This window comes from Callithrix jacchus, chromosome 17 (genome assembly GCF_049354715.1).
Source record: "Callithrix jacchus isolate 240 chromosome 17, calJac240_pri, whole genome shotgun sequence".
NCBI classification, from domain to species: Eukaryota; Metazoa; Chordata; class Mammalia; order Primates; family Cebidae; genus Callithrix; species Callithrix jacchus.
The window spans coordinates 16,750,688-16,773,527 of NC_133518.1; the positions used below are offsets into that span (position 1 = coordinate 16,750,688).

The 22,840-nt window shown below is 39.4% G+C and overlaps 1 protein-coding gene and 1 pseudogene across 2 annotated transcripts in view; one reads left to right on the forward strand and one right to left on the reverse strand.

Annotated features, from left to right (window-relative positions):
- Positions 1–283: 283 nt before the first annotated feature.
- Positions 284–22,840, reverse strand: part of PRKCI (protein kinase C iota) — an 82,514-nt gene continuing 59,957 nt past the window's right edge. For both annotated transcript variants that reach the window (XM_035278819.3, XM_054247323.2), the window contains 8 exons: positions 22,680–22,766; positions 19,712–19,847; positions 14,174–14,261; positions 13,076–13,201; positions 10,649–10,728; positions 8,784–8,873; positions 7,493–7,608; positions 284–3,558 (listed from right to left, as the gene is read on the reverse strand). In XM_035278819.3, coding sequence (XP_035134710.2) covers positions 3,471–3,558; positions 7,493–7,608; positions 8,784–8,873; positions 10,649–10,728; positions 13,076–13,201; positions 14,174–14,261; positions 19,712–19,847; positions 22,680–22,766 — 811 coding nt within the window. In that variant the 3' untranslated portion in view covers positions 284–3,470. The remainder of the gene's footprint in view (positions 3,559–7,492; positions 7,609–8,783; positions 8,874–10,648; positions 10,729–13,075; positions 13,202–14,173; positions 14,262–19,711; positions 19,848–22,679; positions 22,767–22,840) is intronic.
- Positions 3,819–3,917, forward strand: LOC118149000 (U6 spliceosomal RNA; annotated as a pseudogene).

Sequence of the window (22,840 nt, forward strand, 5' to 3'; positions counted from 1 at the left end):
GCACTTTGCCAGCATGCCTGGCTAATTTCTTATTTTTCTGTTTTTTGAGATGGGGTCTCACTACATTGCCCAGGCTGATCTCAAACTCCTAGGGTCAAGTGATCCTCCAGCTAAACCTAACATTATTAAATGTAAATACTACAGCATCAGTTCTACCAGAATGCTGCTTTAAGTACAGCAGAATTCCAAACTCTAAAATTTTAATTTTTTCTTGGACAAATTTTGATGCATCTTTGTTCTTCTGCAAATTTCTGACATACTACATATTAAAAATGGTCCACTCTTGATAGGCATTATCCATTTATTTAAAGACTGCAAAGGAAAAAAAAGGTACAGAAATGCAGATTACATTATGATGACCACAGTAGTATTCCACATGACAAAAATAAAAACAGATTTATAAAGTAAATGTACCGGCACGGAACAAGCATTGATTTAACATCCAATCCTGGCTGCATATGCACAAAATGATCCGACCCCATGCTTATGCAAAATAGTTTTTCTCAGAACACCAACATTCCAACCATTCTGACTGTCTACCGCCTATTCCCCTGTTGAGTACTTTGAGTGAACTTCTACAGAATACAAAAACAACTGGAATGGCACTTACAGACTGCAAAAAACAGGACACAATTAAAAACATTTATAATGCACTTCTGTATAAAATATACACCATAAATCTTATGTTAAAAAAAGATTTAAAAACAAAAGACCACCCTGAACAATGGTTAGAACCTCATGATAGAAAAATGCGCATCATTTTGTACATTATTAATAGAAACTACTGAGAGGAATTTTGGGGGGGCGGGGCTGGGAGGCAGATACCTAACTTAAAGTTATTCATTCAAAATTTGCTTTAAATTGTGGGGTAAACTGCTTACCCCTTCTCAACGTGTTTTATCATGAATACTCTAATATTAACCACAGGACAAAGGCAGAGGAACCTGAAGGAGGTGTTTCTCAACGTGAGATTGAAAGCTCCAAAGAAGCCTAAGGTGAGCCCCCTAGTGTGCATTTTAAACAAACATTCCAAAATGCGCGAAGTAATGCCCTATGGGAAACAGCACCACTTAAAAGCAGGATCATAAACATATTTCTGACATGAAATACAGAATTCCAAGTTTAGGATTTGAAGTGAAGACTGCTTTTTGTCTTAAAACAAGTCTCAGGTGTTCAGAGAAACCTGAAATATTAAGTCAATGTGGACGCATATGAACCTTTTCCTTTGAGGTTTTCATTGCTTGCAGACTTAAGTTATTTGAAGGAAAGAGAGTACATAGCTGGAAACTTTGGAAAAATGACAATTCCAGTGAAATGTAGCATCCACCGCCCCAAGAAAAGATAATTTATTAAATGCCTACAAATTTTAAAACATTTGAAATTTAAACTAGGTAACTTTCCTAAAATTAAGCTTTACTAAGATTAAAAAATTTTAAGTAATTTAGATGATCATGGTTAAGTCCCTTTTCATTAAAAAAATATTTAAAATAAACAACACAAGGATGCAATATTTGGCACCCCTTTAAATAATAAACTGCTAAACACTAATATTAATAAAAAATAATCCGAAGAACTCGGCCTCTGAAATGTATTCTGTGTTACATGTGTTACCAGTTAATACAAACTCACTTAAAGAGCTGAAACTGTGATGTGTGTGAGTGTATATATGTGTCCTGAACATTTATTCATGCCTACTTTTCTGATTTCACAAATACTCTATAAAACAGGGTCCAATCATATAGACAATGTGGTTTAGGGGAAGAAATGAGCATAATTAAGATACCCTACTTAAAAAATAAATAATTTTCCTATAAACTAAGTTTTTTTTTTTTTTTTTTTTTTTGAGATGGAGTTTCACTGTTGTTACCCAGACTGGAGTGCAATGGCACAATCTCGGCTCGCTGCAACCTCCGCCTTCTGGGTTCAAGCAATTCTCCTGCCTCACCCTCCCGAGTAGCTGGGATTACAGGCACGTGCCACCATGCCCAGATAATTTTTTTTTGTATTTTTAGTAGAGACGGGGTTTCACTTCATTGACCAGGATGGTCTCGATCTCTTGACCTCGTGATCCACCCGCCTCGGCCTCCCAAAGTGCTGGGATTATAGGCTTGAGCCACCGCGCCCGGCCTATAAACTAAATTATAAGGAAAAAATATTATACATTCTGCCTCCACTGAATACATGGAATGCTCTTACAAGTTCAGTAATGATAATGAGTAAGTACCTCTTTTAAATCAAGTCACAAAAAGCAACTGTGGGGATTCACTCTCCAATAGGAAATAAAAATATTACCACTGTACTTTTCTGTATCTATTTTAAACTTCTGGTTTTTTTCCTTTCTATATACTGAGTAATTTTCCATTCAACTGCATCCTTGGTCTTTTGCAGTATATATATTAACATTCCAGTTAATGTTTTCAATAAAGGGACAGGTTCAGGAGCTATCCCATTAATATATTAAAAAAAAAAGAAAAAAAAATTACTTGTGCCAGTTTTGCAAAAACAGTTAATGATTTGGAATCTGATTCATAATAAAAAGTGTCTGTTTTTTAATTCAAGAATTTCCCAATTCTTTTTTTTTTGAGACCAAATCTCACCCACTCTGTCGCCCAGGCTGGAGTAATTAATCTTGGCTCACTGCAAATTCCATCTCCTGGGTTCAAGTGATTTTCCTGCTTCAGCCTCCTGGGTAGCTGGGAATACAGGCATGTGCCACCATGCCCAGCTAATTTTTGTATTTTTAGTAGAGACAGGATTTCACCATGTTGGCCAGGCCAGTCTTGAGCTCCTGACCTCAAGTGATCCGCCTGCTTCAGCCTCTCAAAGTGCTGAGATTACAGGCATGAGCCACTGCACCCAGCTGAATTTCCCAATTCTAAGCAAGCAGCATATTCTATTACCAATTTAATAACTGCTGCCTTAAAAAATTGATTATTTATCCAAGGCAAAGCAGTACTTGTTAAAGTTTACACCTGAATTTTTAAACATAAAGAACTCCAAAAGTAATAGGTAATAAAAAAGTTGTTGCATTTTATATTAATAATTTATTTCAAAATTAATCCCGGAAATGACTTAACACAGAATGACAAAAAATCATGGGAGGTTTATGATGTGATCCCACTATGTGCCTTAATGCAACAGATCCTTTAGTTTTAAATGCAGTGGTTTTCTTTTTCTTTTTCTTTTTTTTTTTAAAAAAAAAAAAAAAAGATTTCATTACTTATCTGTAGGCCTTTTAAAAACTGAAAAACCAGTTCAACTAAATTTTGACATGATTGTCTGAAAGCTAGTTTTAATTTTCTTCATAGTAAAACAGATGTAATTGATTCATATACTCTATGAGAGAAGACACTGAGTGTTTTTTTTTGTAGGTGGCAAATGTAAAACGGTTAATTGTATCCAGGCTGGTAGCAAAGTTATCCATGCATTAAATGGCAACATGAGTAGAATATGTGGTTGAAAAATGAGGATCAGACACATTCTTCTGCAGACATCAAAAGAGGATTGATATACTCAAAACCTTCAAATTCAGACTGATCAATCTTCCTCACAATGTCGCTGTTGAAAGAAAAATAAATTTATTTTCATCATAATCAAGACTTCTTCAACCTTTAAATGGTAAAATAAGATTAAAAAATAAATAATTAGGCTAACTGTACTAAAAAAAAAACCTGTAAATTCTTAGATTAATCCCCCCAATTTTCTAGACAAATCAAGAATGGAGTACTGAAAATTAAAAAAAAAAAACCCTATAATCCCACAAGCATGTTTAGAGACAAGGTGTTCAAAGCTGAGGACTGTAAATAAAGGCACGAGTTGTGCTCACTTCGGCAGCACATGTACTAAGATTGGAACGATACAGAGATTAGCATGGCCCCTGCGAAAGGATGACACACAAATTCGTGAAGCATTATTATAAAAAAAAAAAAGGCACAAGTTGCCACAATTCCAGTTAATCTTAACTTTTGACCAGAACAACATTCTTAGTTATAGGTGAACATCCGAGTTTGAATTAGCATTCAATTTAGCAGTCATCTCAACAGCCAGATGTTAGACGGTGAAGCCCAGAAGTTAGCCAAAAGGAAAAGGCAATAGGAACAAGTACACTGAGAGACCTGGAATAAGGAGAGAACACCACAGGGAGGTCATGGGTCAGAGAGTGGAGAGGTTGGCATTTTGTTACACTGGGCTTCTAGTTCAACACACAGTAAGAGTGAGTAGTACTATCAAATATTTAATACATAAATGTATACACCATACTAAGAAGCACAAGGTTACAGAGGATACATGAGGGGAAGTAACTCATATTAGAAGAGAAAGCAGTACTTGTTAAATTTTATTCTTAATAAGCTAAGTCCCGTTCTACCCACAGTTCTAAAGAAAGAGGCTTCTAGTTGGAGAAATCAAGGAAGGCAGTATTCATTCTGCAAACACTTAATGAATGGAATGATGAAAGACTGTGGTAGGTCTGGGGAAATGCATTTATTTGGGTGGAGCACAGGAATAGAAGTGTGTTAGACGGCAGATGACGCTGGAAGAAAAATAATGGCTAAATCAAGAAGCTGGTGATGTTTACACTGAGTTCACCTTGATCAATCAAAGATCTGGTTGCATCTGAGGGGATTCTGAAAGATGGGAAGATTTCAATAGGTAAAAATGAAGGAGGGATATAGAGGAATGAGCAGGCAGAGGCACAGATAATAATACTATTAGGGAATGGTGAGTAGCTAAGACTGATCAGAACAGCATTATGGTGAGAGCTATCGCTAGAAAGTCAGGCTGGAGCAGATGTAGGGAGGCCTTAAATGCTAGCCAAGAGGACAGATGTTACCTGAGAGTCAATGAAGGAGTTATTGAAGTTTTCTGATTAAAGGGGTTCAAGAATTGGAGTGATACTTCACAAGGCATACAGAAGAGGTTGCAAAGTGAAGGAGTAAAGATCACTTAGGAGGCTGATACAATACTCCAGGTATGACTTGAATGAGGCCTGAACTAGGGTGTGTCAACGGGAAAAGAAAGGAAGGATCTGATGAAAAAGGAGGAGTCCACAGTCACCGACGTTTGGGATCTGAACGACAGGAACACATCGTGGCACGGTAAGCAGAAAAAGCAACGAAAAAGAAGGAACTGGTTGAGAACAATAGAAAGAGACCAAAAAGGGTCATTACTTGGATTTTAGACTTCATATATTTGAGCTGCTTGGCTGACAAACTGGGGGACATGTTAAACAAACAGAAACGCAGCTCAGGAGATCTATCAGGGCAGGGGCTAAGTGTTTCAGAAACCATCATGCATTTATTCTTCACAGCAACCGTATGAGGTAGGCAATTCAAGAACAGGCTCAGAGAAGTTATGCAAGTCCTATCCAAGGTTACCCAGTTGGTAAGAGGTGGCATCGGGATTCAAACTCCTATCTTTTGATTACATCCAGTGTTCCTTCTAATACATGATGCTGTTAGAGAGAATGATCTGGTATACATCTTTCTCCTCTAGTAGATGGTGTGCTTTTGGGGAGATCAGACTGTCTCGATTGCCTTTGACTGTCTAGTATTTAGCATGATTGATGCCTTTTGCTCAATAACCATTTGCATTTAACAGAGAGTCATTTAATTAGCTGGTATCTATGCTACAGGGCTGGCTGAAACCTCCAAGGTACAAACTGCATATAGCAAAGAGAAGGTTGTCATGAACAGAATCAGGGAGCACCCTGGTCTCAAGGGGACAGGGGAAACACATGAGAGAAAAGTGGTCACAGAGATGAAACAGAATCAGGACAGGCAGAGCCACCCAAGGCAAAGCCGTGAGTACCAAATGCTTTACAGACATCAAGGGAGGTGAGGACTGACCCCAAATGCTTTACAATTTAGAAATTAAGAAGCTGATTCAACCTTCAACAGCTGGAGGACAGGATGAGCTGTAAGGGGTTGAAGTGTTGGCAGCAAAAAAAAATTTGAGACAATCAACGTTCACTAGTATGAAGAAGTTTGATTAGAAGTGCTTTGTATTTATTTTTCTTTTACCATGAGCATCTGTTAACTTTTTTTTTTTTTGAGGCTTAAAGATGAAATGAAAATGAGGAAAAATGTGGTTATGCAAAGAGGGATTATGAGTTAGGGAGAAAAATCAGAGTATCTGAGCATGGTTGCACAGAGGGAAGCAAACTAGAAAAAATTAAATCAAAGAAAGTCCAGTAACAAGATAACTGACAAAATAAAATCTTGGAGAAAACTAAGGAAACAGGTCTAGGAAAGCAGAAGGAACACCCCTTATAAAGGAGAGCCTTCCATGAGTAGGGAATGAGAAAATGTTGAGAAGAGTCAGAAAGCAATTCTGAGATGCAAGGTGGTCTGGGGACAGCTGGAAAGGATGCAAGGTCACCCCAGAGAGGTTATCAGTCCTTGCATCAAATTAAGGCAAGGTTAATCCATTAGCAGTGATGGAGAAAGGAGTAGAACCTAAGGCTCCTGAAATGCAGAGGCTACTTGGAGCAGGCACTGGAAGGAATGTGGTAAGAAATAAGATAGAAGTAAAAGGACTGCCAAACTGCCAAACAATAAGGGCCTTCTTGAGATTAGAGAGAATGAATCTGTTAACAGGTAAATAATCAAAATATCCCCTAATTATTCTAAACTATAGTTTTAAAAGATGCAGCATAAGCACAAAAAATATTTCAGATCACTGCTGGTTGGATTTAATAACTCAACGTAATTTCTTTAAAAAAAAAAAAAAAAAAAAAGCAATTTGTCAATACATATCAAGAGCCTTAAAATGTTCGTACTCTCTGACCTAATTCCCTTTCTAGGAATCTATCTTAAGGCAATACTCAGGAACTCAGACCAAGACAGTCCTCATCAAATGTGAAACAGTGCAGCACAGCAGAAAGGGCACAGGCCTTAGTCAGTCAGATTTGGGTTTGAATCCTGACTCTGCCACCTGATAGTTGTGTAACTTTGCTTAACCTCTCTGAGCCTCGGTTTCCTCATCTGTAAAACGAAGATGATATTAACTAGTTTACAAAGTTGTTGCAAAAATGAGAGATAATGCATGGTAAAGCAAAGGAGAAAATGACCGTTACTCTTAAAACTTATAATGGTATAATGGATTCAAATACCAGTAACCGAATGGTTATATAAATTATAGTATATACAAACAAAAAAAAAAAAAAAAAGAAAAAAAAATTATAGCATAGGCCAGGCACAGTGGCTCATGCTGGTAATCCCAGCACTCTGGGAAGCCAAGGCAGGCGGATCACCTGAGGTCAGGAGTTTGAGACCAGTCTGGCCAACATGGCAAAACCCTGCCTCTACTGAATCTGGGAAGTGGAGGTTGCAGTGAGCCGAGACGGTGCCACTGCACTTCAGCCTGGGCAATAGAGCGAGAGTCCATCTCAAAATTAAATTAATCATAGTATAATCTGATGAAACTGCATAGTCACTAAAAACAGGGTTTCTAAAGAACTTAAAAAAATGTTTCAGTGTACAGAATTACTTACTCATCATCTGGAGTGAGCTGGACAGGTTCATTAGTAAACTGAGAATCAAAGTTGTCCAAACCAAATTCCCCAGAAATGTTTGGTTTAAAGGGAGGTACCACCTGCTTTTGCTCCATCTGAAAAGACACTGGATGACAGCTCAAGTGTGTATTCTTAGAAAAATTTCACCTCTACAGTTCTCCTCTGCCCTCACTGTTTGTTTCCCTTATTAAAGTGAGCCCTGAGGCATGGTTCAATGATATTAGCGATGATGAACATAATTTACAAATGTGAGCCAGGCTTGGCAGCTCATGCCTGTAATCCCAAGAACTTGGTAGGCTGAGATGGGAGGATCGACTGAGGCCAGGAGTTCAAGATCAGCCAGGCAACATAGCAAGACCCCCATCTCTATAAAAAGTTAAAAATTGGCTGGGCACAGTGGCTCATGCCTGTAATCCTACTACTTTGGGAAGCCAAGGTGGGCAGATCACCTGAGGTCAGGAGTTCAAGACCAGCTTGACCAACATAGCAAAACCCTGTCTCTGCTAAAAATACAAAAATCTGCCAGGCGTGGTGGCACCTGCCTGTAATCCCAGCTACTCAGGAGGCAGAGACAGGAAAATCGCATGAACCCAGGAGGTGGAGGTTGCAGTGAGCCAAGATCATGCCACTATACTCCAGCCTGGACAACAGAGCAAAACTCCATCTCAAAAAAAATAAATAAATAAAAATAAAAATTAGCAGGCACCATGGCTTATGCCTATAGTCCCAGCTACTTGGGAGGCTAAGGCAGAAGGACTGCTTGAGCCCAGGAGTTCAGTCAAGGCTGTAGTGAGCTACACTATAGCCTGGGTGACAGAGTAAGATTGTCTCTTAATAAAAATAAAAATAAAAACAAACATAAACATTGATATGGGTCTCGGTAACATTATAACCTGCTTTATTACATTAATGTTCAATTTTTTGGCCAGGCACCATGGCTCACCCCTGCAAACCTTGGGAGACTGGGGCAGGAGGATCACTTGAGGTCAGGCGTTCAAGAACAGCCTGGCCAACATGGTGAAACCCTGTCTCTACCAAAAATACAAAAATTAGCTGGGCATGGTGGTACACACCTGTAGTCCCAGCTACTCTAGAGGCTGAGACAGGAAAATCACTTGAACCCAGGAGGCGGAGGTTGTAGTGAGCTGAGATCACGCCACTGCACTCCAGCCTGGGTGACAGAGCGAGGCTCTGACTCCAAAAAAAAAAAATTGGTCGAAGATAATAATGAAACCTAATCTAATAGAGAAAGTAATTAAAATTTACATACCACATCCCAATCAACATTTCGGAAGAATGGGTGTCCCTGAATATCAGCAAATCCTGTTTGAGGATGACAACCCAATCGTTCTTTTGGGTCCTATGGTAAAAGAAATGTTTCGAGAATTGGGTGAATGTAATATTTTAAAATAAATCATGTTTGTGTTCTGTGTTTTGTGCCTATTACATGATACTCTTATTTCTGAAGTTGGAATGGTCTACATTTTATTTATAGAAATTACAACACTAGAACAAATTGAGTTATTTGAAGCTTGTGATCGGTAAGATTTCCTCATGTCACTTTCTTCACCTATCATGAAATTAAAACAGCGAATCATCATCATTTCCTTGCTAAAGAAAAACAGGAGGAAAAAGAGAACAGCAGAATCATTTGAGCAGCACCCAGCCGTTTCTTTGGCATGACCTGGAGTGACAGTCAAAACACGTAAACCTCCAAACTTCTTCAGAAGTTTGTTTACAGCTGAGTTTAAAAGGTCCACGCCCAGTTACAGCAACAAACCATAATCCGTGTAAGACAATGATACAACCATTATCTGAATCACTGGACTGAGAAGGAGACTGCAACTCATAAAAAGTCTTGGCTTGGTCGGGCGTGGTGGCTCACGCCTGCAATCCAAGCACTTTGGAGGCCAAGGCGGGCGGATCACCTGAGGTCAGGAGTTCAAGGCCAGCCTGACCAACATGGTGTAATCCCGTCTTTAAAAAATAAATAAATTAAAAAAAAAAAGTCTTGGCTTATTCATTACTATGAATATGTTCCCATTTTTCTTTCTGATAAACAGCATTTTATTTTGCATATCGACACCTCTTGCCTTCATTTTTCACTATGTGAAAAATTAGGTTTCAAGTTTAAATCTTTCCTCACAAATTGTTGATTTTTTAAAAGGGTTCAATTTCTTATTTTATTAAAATTCATCATTATCTATTTACCTTGGAAGGTAAATGTATATCAACCTTCTTTTTTTTTTTGAGATGGAGTCTTGCTCTGTCACCCAGGCTGGAGTGCAGTGGGAAGATCTTGGCTCACTGCAACCTCCACCTCCCTGGTTCAAGCAATTCCCCTGCCTCAGCCTCCCAAGTAGCTGGGATTACAGGTGCACGCCACCACACCCAGCTAATTCTTTTGCATTTTTAGTAGAGACAGGGTTTCACCATGTTGGCCAGACTGGTCTAGAACTCCTGACCTTAGGCAATCCACCCACCTCGGCCTCCCAAAGTGCTGGGATTACAGGCGTGAGCCACTGTGCTTGGCCTACATCAACCTATCATACCATTTATTCAGAGCAGAATTTACGATTGCCAAGACTCTTAAACCCTAAAACTCTTCTAGCCTACCAACAGCAACAAACCAACACACAATGGAAAGATGTTCACATTTTTAAGAGCTGAAGACAGAATTTCACTTCTTCTGAATTTTATCTAATTATAGCATTTGTGACATGAGAATTTGTAGGGAGCACTATGGCCAAAGTGCTCAAAAAGTACATGTAATAAATAGAGTCTCTGGATGACACAGAGAAAATGGAAACAGAGTTGAAAGTACAATTATGGCTAAACCCAAAGATTAAAACTTCCCCTATGTGAGAATATGGTATATATTATTTACACACAAAAGAATCATATGTAATATATAGCTGGGGAGTAAATTTTATTGCCAAAATGGAAAGGACAACTAACTTATCTCAGGATCTAATGCTGTCAATTACTCTTTGGGTAAGATACAAATTCTGGATCAAACAGAAAAAGTTACATTCTCTACTGTTTTGAAATTTTACACTTCCCAAACAGTTCCTGACCAGTTTGATATATATAGACAGAGACAAATCACAAAATGTTCTTAAACACAATTTATACCTTGTTAAGAAAACTCTTCAGAACACTTGCAGCTTTTACAGACAGAGACCGTGGTATGCGAATTTGTTTTTCCAAAATAACTAGAAAGACAAAAATTATAGTATTATATTTAATTTTTACATGGCTTTAATCTTTTTTCTAATTCTTGTTTTAGAAAAAGTCTCACTCTGTTGCCCAGGCTGGAGTGCAGTGGTGTGATCACAGCTCACTGCAGCCTTGATCTCCGGGCTTAAGCAATCCTTCCCCTTCAGCCTCCCAAGTAGCTGGGACCACAGGCGCCACACGCCACCATCATGTTCGGCTAATTTTTTTTTTTTTGAGACGGAGTTTCGCTGTTGTTACCCAGACTGGAGTGCAATGACACAATCTCGGCTCACCGCAACCTCCGCCTTCTGGGTTCAAGCAATTCTCCTGCCTCACCCTCCTGAGTAGCTGGGACTATAGGCACGCACCACCATGCCCAGCTAATTTTTGTATTTTTAGTAGAGATGGGGTTTCACCTTGTTGACCAGGATGGTCTCGATCTCTTGACCTCGTGATCCACCCACCTCGACCTCCCAAAGCGCTGGGATTATAGGTGTGAGCCACCGTGCCCAGCCTCGGCTAATTTTTTTTTTTTGAGACAGAGTCTTGTTCTGTCACCTAGGCTGGAGTACAGTGGCAAGATCTCAGCTCATTGCAACCTCTGCCTCCCCGGTTCAAGCAATTCTACTACTTCAGACTCCTGAGCAGCTGAGATTACAAGCGTGTGCCACTATGCCCAGTGAATTTAGTGTTTTTGGTAGAGATGGGGTTTCACCATGCTGGCTGGGCTGGTCTCAAACTCTGGATCTCATAGAGGTCAGTGATTCACCCATCTCAGCCTCCCAAAATGCTGGGATTATAGGTGTGAGCCACTGCATCCAGCAATGCCTGGCTAATTTAAAATTTTTTTTTTTTGGTAGAGACGAGGGTCTCACAATGTTGCTCAGGCTGGTCTTGACCCCTGGGCTCAAGCAATCCTCCTGCCTTGGCCCCCACAAAGTGCTGAGATTACAGGTGTGAACAACTGTTCCTGGCAATCTTTACATTTCTTTTCTTTCTTTTTTTGTTTTGGAGAGGGAGTCTCTCTGTCTCACCCAGGCTGGTATGCAGTGGAGCGATCTCGGCTCACTGTAATCTCCGCCTCCCAGGCTCAAGTTATTCTCCTGCCTCAGCCTCCTGAGTAGGTGGGATTGTAGGCACTCGCCAGGACACCTAGCTAATTTTTTTGTATTTCTAGTAGAGACATAGTTTTGCCATGTTGGTCAGGCTGGTCTCAAACTCCTGACCTCAAGTGATCCACCCACCTTTGCCTCCCAAAGCTTTGGAATTACAGGCGTGAGCCACTGAGCCTGGCTGTAATCTTTACATTTTTTTTTTTTTTTTTTTTGAGACAGAGTTTTGTTCTTGTTGTCCAGGCTGGAGTGCAATGGTGTGATTTCAGCTCACTGCAACCTCTGCCTCCTAGGTTCAAGCAATTCTCTTGCTTCAGCCTCCCAGGTAGCTGTTATTATAGGCATGCACCACCACACCTGGCTAATTTTGTATTTTTAGTAGAGATGGGGTTTCACTATGTTGGTTAGGCTGGTCTTGAACTCCCAACCTCAGGTGATCCACCTGCTTCGGCCTCCCAAAGTGCTGGGATTACAGGCGTGAGCCACCGCACTCATCCTGTCGATTCTTCTTATTCCCTGATGTGGGGCCTTTTCCTCCCATCTTCTGATCACTCATCATCTTGGTACTCTAATTTTCCCTCATACTGTCTTGAACTTATGCATTCAGCCTCAGGGTCCCTGTGTAAAGATTATCCTCTCTAGCCACAGGATTCCTTTCTCAAATCTGTTTGTGATGGATAATTCTAAATAACGCCTATTATGATTTTGAATATGAGAAGGTAACTGCGAACAGGAGTGAAGACTATAGAGAAGAAAGAATGTGTTTAAAAACATCAAAACCTAATACATGGAGGCCGGGCACGGTGGCTCATGCCTGTAATCCCAGCACTTTGGGGAGGCTGAGGCAGCTGGATCGCTTGAAGTCAGGCATTCAAGACCAGCCTGGCCAACATGGTGAGACCCCGTCTCTACTAAAAATACAAAAATAGGCTGGGTGTAGTGGTGCGTGCCTGTCATCCCAGCTACTCAGGAGGCTCCGACAGAAGAATCGCTTGAACCCGGGAGGCGGAGGTTGCAGTGAACCAAGATTGTGCCACTGCACTCCAGCCTGGGCTAAAAAGTGAGACTCTGTCGCAAAAACAATCAACAGCAAAACTTAATAAATTTAGTCAGGAGTATACTTTCCAGATTATGCTCATTTTTCTTACTCAAAGAAGTAATCTGAATCACTCTCATGTGTACTCTAAAATATGTTTTTCTCAGAGAATATCTGTAAAATACTCCAAAATACCTTGGAAGAGGTAATCCTCTGTGTTCTGGTCAGGGTTATCAGAGCTCCCAACAATATCAAATGGAGACCTTCCTGCCATCATCTCAAACATTAGCACTCCAAGAGCCCACCAGTCAACACTGAAACCTTCAGAAAGACATTTTAAAGCAATAAATTATATACTTTGCATTCCTGAAAGGTAGTAACTGGAGATTTTATCACATAAAGGAAGAAGAAACAATGAAAAGGTAAACTCTAAATGCATTACAACTATCATGGTAGGTGCTGAAGACTATAGCAATGCTTCATTTACTAACAAGGGCAGGTACCTAAAAGATAATTTTAAAAATAAAATTGTGAGGAAAAAACACTTGGTTTTTCCATGTATGTCTACTTTCAGACTCACGCCCAGTATTGAATATGGTGTGCTGAGGATAAAATTAGATTGTATTTGAGAGTAATGTCCTTGGTCTTAAGCTTGATCTTTTGCTAGGTGATGAAGACCTGTGAAGGACAGTGGATTCAGCGAGCAGCTTTCACAGTGCCACGTTCTCCTTTACAGCTGCTCAAGGCAGACGGCCAGAACCCAGAAAGTCAAATGCTTTCTCAAGATAAGTGCATCTTCAGATGCCTGAGAGACAGTTAATCTTCCCACCATCTTTCAGATTCCAAGGGGGAAATATCCCAGGAAATCTGAACAATCTTCCAGGGGTTCATGACTCTGGAGTCACATGGGTGCTGTTCTGAATCCTTGACTTTAGGGGAATTATTTAAACTTTCTGTATGTCAGTTTCCTCATCTGTAAAAGGAGAATTCACAGTATTTACCTCATAGGGTTAAGAGGATTAACTTAGTTAATATATGTAAACTGCTTAGAATAGTGCCTGCTACTGTTTGGTGTTTGTTACTAATAAACTATTATTCAGCTTGGTATCCCTAAATACTGCCATGGTCCCAGTGTCTCTGATTTTAAAGTCTGGAGATCTTCAGAACATGGTCAAGAATGCTTATATGAATAAGATCATATATAAATGCATTAGTGTACTATAATGCAATTGGTACCACATTTAACCACCCATCTAGCAATAGCTAAAATAATACCACCAATTTATTTATTACCATAATCTTCTCCTCTTAAAATTTCAGGAGCAATGTAATTAGGAGTACCACAGAAAGTGCTGGTTGTATCTCCTGGCCGTAATCCTTCCTTTTATTAAAAAGAAAAAAAAAGAATAAGATTAAAAATTCTGTTTTAAATTCACCCTTTCTATTTCATCTGTAAGTTCAGCATCAGTAGTGATACATTAAATTTACTTAACATCACCAAAACAATTGCTTTTTTTTGGACAGGGTCTTGCTCTGTTGCCCAGGCTGGTATGCAGCGTCATGATCTCAGCTCACTGCAATCTCCACCTCCCAGGTTCAAGCAATTCTTGTGCCTCAGCCTCCTGAGGAGTTGGAATTATAGGCGTGCACCAACAAGCCCAGCTAATTTTTGTATTTTTAGTAGAGACGGAATTTCACCATGTTGGCTAGTCTGGTCTCAAACTCCTGGCCTCAAGTGATCCACCCACCTCAGCCTCTCAAAGTGCTGGGATTACAGGTGTGAGCCATCATGCCTGGCAATTGCCTTTATTATTAAAATCACAGATCACTACTAAATAGCTTAAAGACCTGTCCTTGTTAAATATTAATAGCATTGGGCCGGGCACGGTGGCTCAAGCCTGTAATCCCAGCACTTTGGGAGGCCGAGGCAGGTGGATCACAAGGTCAAGAGATCAAGACCATCCTGGTCAATATGGTGAAACCCTGTCTCTACTACAAATACAAAAAATTAGTTGGGCATGGTGGCGCATGCCTGTAATCCCAGCTACTCGGGAGGCTGAGGCAGAAGAATTGCCTGAACCCAGGAGGCGGAGGTTGCGGTGAGCCGAGATCACGCCATTGCACTCCAGCCTGGGTAACGAGAGTGAAACTCCGTCTCAAAAAAAAGATATTGATAGCATTGATTCAATTAAGGTAAGACTTGCATTTAAAATAACTTACATACAAGTTAAAATTTAATACAAAAAATTTAATGATATTAGTAGAATAAGGCATATTTCTTGACGAAAAGAAACACTTTAAATCTCACCTCCTAATACAATCACTGTTAAGACTACAATATTTTCCTTCTGTTTATTTTCCTAAGGTGTTTTTTTTGTTTTTGTTTTTTTGAGACGGACCTCACTCTTGTTGCCCAGGCTGGAGTGCAATGGCATGATCTCAGCTTACTGCAAACTCTGCCTTCAGGGTTCAAGCGATTCTCCTGCCTCAGCCTCCCAAGTAGCTGGAATGCACTACTATGCCTGGCTAATTTTGTATTTTTTGTAGAGATGGGGTTTCTCCATGTTGGCCAGGCTGGTCTCGAATTCCTGGCCTCAAGTGATCCACCCACCTTGGCCTCCCAAAGTGCTGGGATTACAGGCATGAGACACCAAGCACAGCCTGTATTTTAATAGCTACAGGATGGAAAAAAATTAAGGCAAAACACACTAACAGGTAAAGGAACTACCCAGTAATTAATGGGGCAATCACCAACAAGTTGTAACAAATACAAATTTGCATACACTTAACAACATGGCCTCAAAATACAAAGAGTAAACAAGGACAAAATTATTAGAATTTCACAATCTCCAATCATGATAGGAGAAGTTAGTATGAGGATAATCTGTATTAGAAAATGACAGACCACACATACTGAAAACCAGTAGGCAGAGAAAGATTTGGACAAAAGCTACAGCTAATATATATACATACACACACACACACACACACACACACACACACACATATATGCATTATATATAATAGCTATATATTATAGTTACATATAACTATATATTATATATATAGTTCTAATATATACAGTTATATAATATATATAACTAACTTGATTGAAGATCCCTGTAAGAAATGAAAATGTTTAACAAGCCAGTATTATTTTTCAGTAACAATAACAAAAGACTAAGAAAGACAAAAAGAGAAGAAAGTCTTAACTCATTTTTGTGATTATATTTTCATTGTTTTGTTTGTTTTGAGACACAGTCTCACTTTGCTGCCCAGGCTAGAGTGCAGTGACAGGCACAATCTCTGCTCACTGAAACCTCCACCTCCTGCGTTCAAGCCATTCTCCTGCCTTAGTCTCCTGAGTAGCTGAGATCACAGGTGCGCCACCACGCCCAGCTAATTTTTTGGTGTTTTTAGTAGAGATGGGATTTCACCATGTTGACCATGCTGGTCTCAAATTCCTGACCTCAAGTGATCTGCCTGCCTGGGCCTCCCAAAGTGCTGGGATTACAGGTGTGAGCCACCATGCCCTCCTATTTTCATTGTTTAAATAATTAAATGATTCCATTATTTTTAAAGGTATCATTTAAAAATAACATTTTAAAATGTTATCAAAATGCATTTGTGTACTGTAATGCAACTGGCAACCACATTTAACATAACATTTTAAAATAACTTGAAAAATATGGAAGAGTAAGTCCAGGCGCGGTGGCTCAAGCCTGTAATCCCAGCACTTTGGGAGGCCGAGGCGGGTGGATCACGAGGTCAAGAGATTGAGACCATCCTGGTCAACACAGTGAAAGCCCGTCTCTACTAAAAATACAAAAAATTAGCTGGGCACGGTGGTGCGTGCCTGTAATCCCAGCTACTCAGGAGGCTGAGGCAGGAGAATTGCCTGAACCCAGGAGGCGGAGGTTGCAGTGAGCCGAGATTGCGCCATTGCACTCCAGCCTGGGTAACAAAAGCGAAACTCTGTCTCAAAAGAAAAAAGAAAAATATGGAAAAGTAAACAAAATCAATGTGTGATGCCACATAATACAATATATATGTATATAATATATATATTTTAGCTCCACCTTTTGTTCAAATCTCTTTTTTGTGGGGGGGAATGAAGTCTCAAACTGTTGCCAGCCTGGAGTGTAGTGAGGTGATCTCGGCTCACTGCAACCTCTGCCTCCCGGGTTCAACCGATTCTCCTGCCTCAGCCTCCCAAGTAGCTGGGATTAAAGGAGTGCGCCACCACACCTGGCTAATTTTTGTATTTTTAGTAGAGACCGGGTTTCACCATGTTGGTTAGGCTGTTCTTGAACTCCTGACCTCATGATCCGCCCACCATGGCCTCTGAAAGTGCTGGGGATTACAGGTGTGAGCCATTGAGCCCAGTCTTTTTTTTTTCCTTTGAGACAGGGTCTCACTTTATCACCCAGGCTGGAGTGCAGTGGCATGATCACAGCTCACTATAGCCTCAATCTCCTAATCTCCCAATCTCCCAGGCTTAAGGGATCCCCCCATCTCAACCTCCCAAGTAGCTGGGACAAGCACAACCAAGCCAGTCTAATTTTTCTATTTTTTTGTAGAGATGGAGTTTGGTCATGTTGTTTTCAAACTCCTGAGCTCCAGTGATCTGCCTGCCTTGGCCTCCCAAAGTGCTGGGATTACAGGTGTGAGTCGTCACGTGTTATGCATTTTTTATAAGTATCTTCAGCCGGGCATGGTGGCTTGCTTTACCTGTTAAGGTAATTGGTACAAAATTATCCTCACATAGTAACACGATGACAAATATGTAAATGTGGATTGCATGCCCCATTCACCTGAGGAGAGTGCCTCCAGAGCCTGGAGATTATCTAAATGCTAACATAAAATCTTGGTTTTGAGACCAGCCTGGACAACACAGTGAGACCTCATCTCTATTTAAAAAAAAAAAGTAAAAATAAAAAGATATTCTTAAATGACTTTATAATATTTATCATAAACTACAATAAAAGTTTTGGACAGAAATCTCTCTTCATAAACCAAAACATTTACTCAGAATATCCAAGAGACAGAGTTACTGGACCAAAGAATGTGGCCATCTCTAGAATTCTTGATAATTGCTCATTAAACTGCTTTCAAAATATTGTAACAATTTATGTACACACCAGTGACATATGCCCATTTCTTTAAACATACAAATTATTCTGATTTTAAAACCAGTATCTCACAGGCAAAAAAAAAAAAAAAAAAAAGGTCTCCTTGTTTTACTTTGTGCACTTCGTATTAAGGTTAATCCTCTCCACGTTTTTGTTCAATTTCATTTATTCTTGGGGACAAGACTCCTTTATCACTGTTACTATTTTTCGAAATGAGAAAAAAAAAATCCCTTAGGAAAAAAAAATGACACAGATATCAAAAAGGAACCACAAATATAAGTGATAGGTACACAGGGGTTCCACTCAATAAGTGTTCTAATTGTTTATGATTGAAAACTTGTATAATAAAAATATGTAAGGGCTGGGCACGGTGCCTCACACCTGTAATCCCAACACTTTGGGAGGCCGAGGTGGGTGGATCACCTGAGGTCAGGAGTTTAAGACCAGCCTTGGCCAACATGATAAAACCCCATCTCTACTAAAAATACAAAAAAATTAGCTGGGAGTGATGGTGGGCACCTATAATCCCAGCTACTTGGGAGGCTGAGGCAGGAGAATCCCTTGAACCTGGGAGGCAAAGGTCGCAGTGAGCCAAGATTATGCCATTGCACTCCAGCATGGACAACAAGAGCAAAACTCTGTCTCAAAAAAAAAAAAAACAAACAAATTAAAATTAGCCGGGCATGGTGGGGCACACCTTAATTCCAGCTACTTGGAAGGCTGAGGCAACAGAATGGCTTGAACCCAGGAGGCATTAGTCGCAGTGAGCCAAGATCATGCCACTGTACTACAACCTGGGTGACAGAGCAAGACTCTGCCTCAAAAAAAATTAATTAACTAATAAGTATCATGTGAAAAATATGTTTGAACTCAGTACATAAAAGCAAGCATAGTTTATGTGAAGATGTTACTCTTTAATGCATGCTGAACAGATAATAAAGTTAAAAGTTAAATCTTAAATACAATTAGGCTGTCATATACCATGTTAGCATTAGATAATCTCCAGGCTCTGGAGGCACTTCCCACAGGTGAACAGGGAATGCAATTCACACATTTACATACTGGTGGTTGTATTACTATGTGAGGATAATTTTGTACCAGTTACTTTAAAAAGGAGTAGTTCCTTACACATTTTGTGGGAAAATACCAGACCTTTAAAATGGAACACTATTATAAAAAGAATAAAACATCAAGAAAAAAAGAAGACATATTCTGAGAGTAACTAAAATTCTTTATATTTTTATTTATTATAAAATTTTTTACATATTATACTGTCAGGTGTTTAAAATTTAAATATAAAAAATGTTTGACTTCTGAGGAAAATCCTGAATGCATTATATAAGATTCACTACTAAATGGCAAAAATTGGAAGGCCATATGCAGATGGTTGTGCTAAGTGGTGGAATTGCAGACAGCTTTTATTTCCAAATTTTCTTCAATTGTATTACAACTTTCAAGATAAAAAGTTATGTTTAATAAAAAGAAATTAACTCTTATTGTAGTACACGTAACACAGAAGATGTAAACTTTGCAAATGGTTAGAAAAATAGTACATTTGTCTTTGTGCTAGAATTCCACAAAGCTCCATAAATAAATTAGCAAAATTAGTAATCATTTTCCCATCTTTAAACATGAAGCTGTTTTACAAAGACTACTAGCTGCCGAAGACCTTTTTAAATAACTAGAAAGTGTTCCTCACCTTACACATGCCATAGTCAGTGAGTTTAATGTGCCCTTCGGAGTCCAGTAACACATTGTCCAATTTCAAATCTCTATAAATTATCCCTCGCTCATGAAGATAATTTAATGCTAGACTGATTTCTGCAGAGTAAAATCTAAAATAAAATAAAAAATAAATCATTTGATTCAATCATATTTAAGTTCTAAACTTGCAACTGGAAACATAAAAATTCATATCAAAACATATTTTTTCCTCCCAGTGATTTTTAGAAACAAATTTAAAAAATGAACTGAAGTACCACTTTAAAACATCTGAGCCCACGACACAATTATACAAGTTTAACTTAAACTCACATTTTTCATAAGGCTATTAATTTGAAAGTCTCAAACAGGGGTTCTTAATCTGGGTCCTTGGGTAAACTTCAGGCAGTTCATACTTCTACAACTGGGGGTAAAGGTGTGTGCACATATGTACATGCACAACATCTACAGAGTCCTCACAGCTTTCATCCCTCCTCTAAGGGACCCATGACCCCCCAGTAGGCTAAGAACCACTGACAGTGTCAAGAATAGAAAGGCCGGGCGCTGTGGCTCACGCCTGTAATCCCAGCACTTTGGGAGGCCGAGGTGGGTGGATCACGAGGTCAAGACATCGAGACCATCCTGGCCAACATGGTGAAACCCCGTCTCTACTAAAAATACAAAAATTAGCTGGGCATGGTGGTGTGCGCCTGTAGTCCCAGCTACTTGGGAGGCTGAGGCAGGAGAATTGCTTGAACCCAGGAGGCTGAGGTTGCAGTGAGCCGAGATCACGCCACTGCACTCCAGCCTTGTACCTGGCAACAGAGCAAGACTCTGTCTCAAAAAAAAAAAAAAAAAAAAAGAATAGGAAGACTACTACAAGGTAACTACTCAACACCATAAAATCCTCATAAAGCTTTTAGGAAAGGAATTAAATGGAACTGTTCTACGACTATAAAATTTAATATCAAACAAAGAACTTTAAAAAATTGCTACCAACTCACTGGTGACAACCCAGAACTTTTGGCCTGAATAATGAAAATGGAACACCTGAGGTGTTGTATGGCTGCTTTGGTGGCACGTTATCGCAATTACATGTGGAGGTATATAACATACACCTTCTAGCTACTTAATTCTGTGATTCAGGAACTTAAGCCCTAATTCTGGGCTTTAGTTCTTACAGAAGCAAAGATGGTGGTATAAAGCCAGAACCGGCACATTAACACAGTAAAAACCAGACTAGCTTCCCCACATTCAGCTGAACAGACAAGGAACAAATACTGGCTATGTTCACAATTCAAAATATCATCTGTGGCTCTGCTATGAAGGGTGGATCATTTGATAAAGCCGAATACACAATGAACATACAGGAACACCAAAACGATAACAAAATCCAAATAAACAAAAAACCCAGTCTGGCCTCAAGATAAGTACAATTTATATCTTCTTATGAAATTAAATATTATCACTTTTTCACAAGCAATAATGAAGTAGCAAAATTTCCACAAGTTTTTTATTTAAATGAAATTTCTAATATTTGTTCTCTGTTTGATAATTACAAACATATACAAACTCATATGTTTCATTTTGGTATTACTCTTGTGAAGCAGGAAAGGGTGAGAATTACTGCTGATTATGAATAAAAACAAAACCTGGTACTGATGGATTAAATTGTTTATTCAAGACCCTGATCCCTTCCCACCAATCTCCTCCAACACATAATTTACAATCTTATATATTAATATCAAATTAGGAGCACAAAATTCATATTCAATACTCTTTTCTCTTACTTATCAATAATTATGGGATTAAAGGGAAAAAAAGCCAAAGAACAATAAACCACAGGAAGAACAGTCAGAAGTATATACTAGTTTAAAAGGGATCTTTTTTCTTTTTTTTTTTGAGACAGAGCCTTGCTCTGTTAGGCAGGCTGGAGTGCAGTGGCGCGATCTTGGCTCACTGCAACCTCTGCCTTCCAGATTTAAGTAATTATCTTGCCTCAGCTTCCTGAGTAGCTGGGATTACAGGTACTCGCCACCACGCCCAGCTAATTTTTGTATTTTTAGTAGAGACGGGGTTTCACCGTGTCAGTCAAGATGGTCTCAAACTCCTGACCTCAGGTGATCCACCCACCTCAGCCTCCCAAAGTGCTGGGATTATAGGCATGAACCACTATGCCCAGTCAGACGGATGGTCTGTACTACTCTCAAGTATGTATGAATAGCACTCTCATAATGAAAAGCTCTCTCAGAGACCACTACAAACCTGAAAAGACTAATACATGTTTATTAGTCTCAATTATTTAAATGGCTGATGCTAAACACACAAAATATTTGAAAAGGATTGGTTTTAGTAAAGGTTTCCCTTTTAATATTGTTTATATTTTTCAATGGCTTAGGAAGCACTGTGTGCATGCATGTGTACGTGACATGTGTGTATAAATGTAAAATAATATATAGTATAATTGTTTTACATATATAATGTAAATTAACTTTTAGGTCAGCCTATGAATGACTTACAAAGAATTAACTTGTATCAAAATTAATTAATTAATTAATTTATTTATTTATTTATTTGTGAGACGGAGTTTTCGCTCTTGTTACCCAGGCTGGAGTGCAATGGCGCCATCTCGGCTCACCACAACCTCTGCCCCCTGGGTTCAGGCAATTCTCCTGCCTCAGCCTCCCGAGTAGCTGGGATTACAGGCACGCGCCATTATGCCCAGCTAATTTTTTGTATTTTTAGTAGAGACGGGGTTTCATCATGTTGACCTGGATGGTCTCGATCTCTTGACCTCGTGATCCACCCACCTCGGCCTCCCAAAGTGCTGGGATTACAGGCTTGAGCCACCGCGCCTGGCTCAAAATAAATTTAACTACTGTTTCCAACCACTGCACATAAGAAGCCACATGGCCCTGAAACACACACACACACACACACACACACACAGGGTAAACAAAACTTACCTGGCATGTTCTTCAGGAAGTTTTCTTTGTCGCTGCATATGAAACATTAGGTCTCCTCCATTTACATACTCTATAACAAAGAACAATCTAAAACACAGGAGAGAACTCATGAAATCAAGATCCAAAGAAAGGCAGTGTAACTGCATTTTCACAAACCAGTC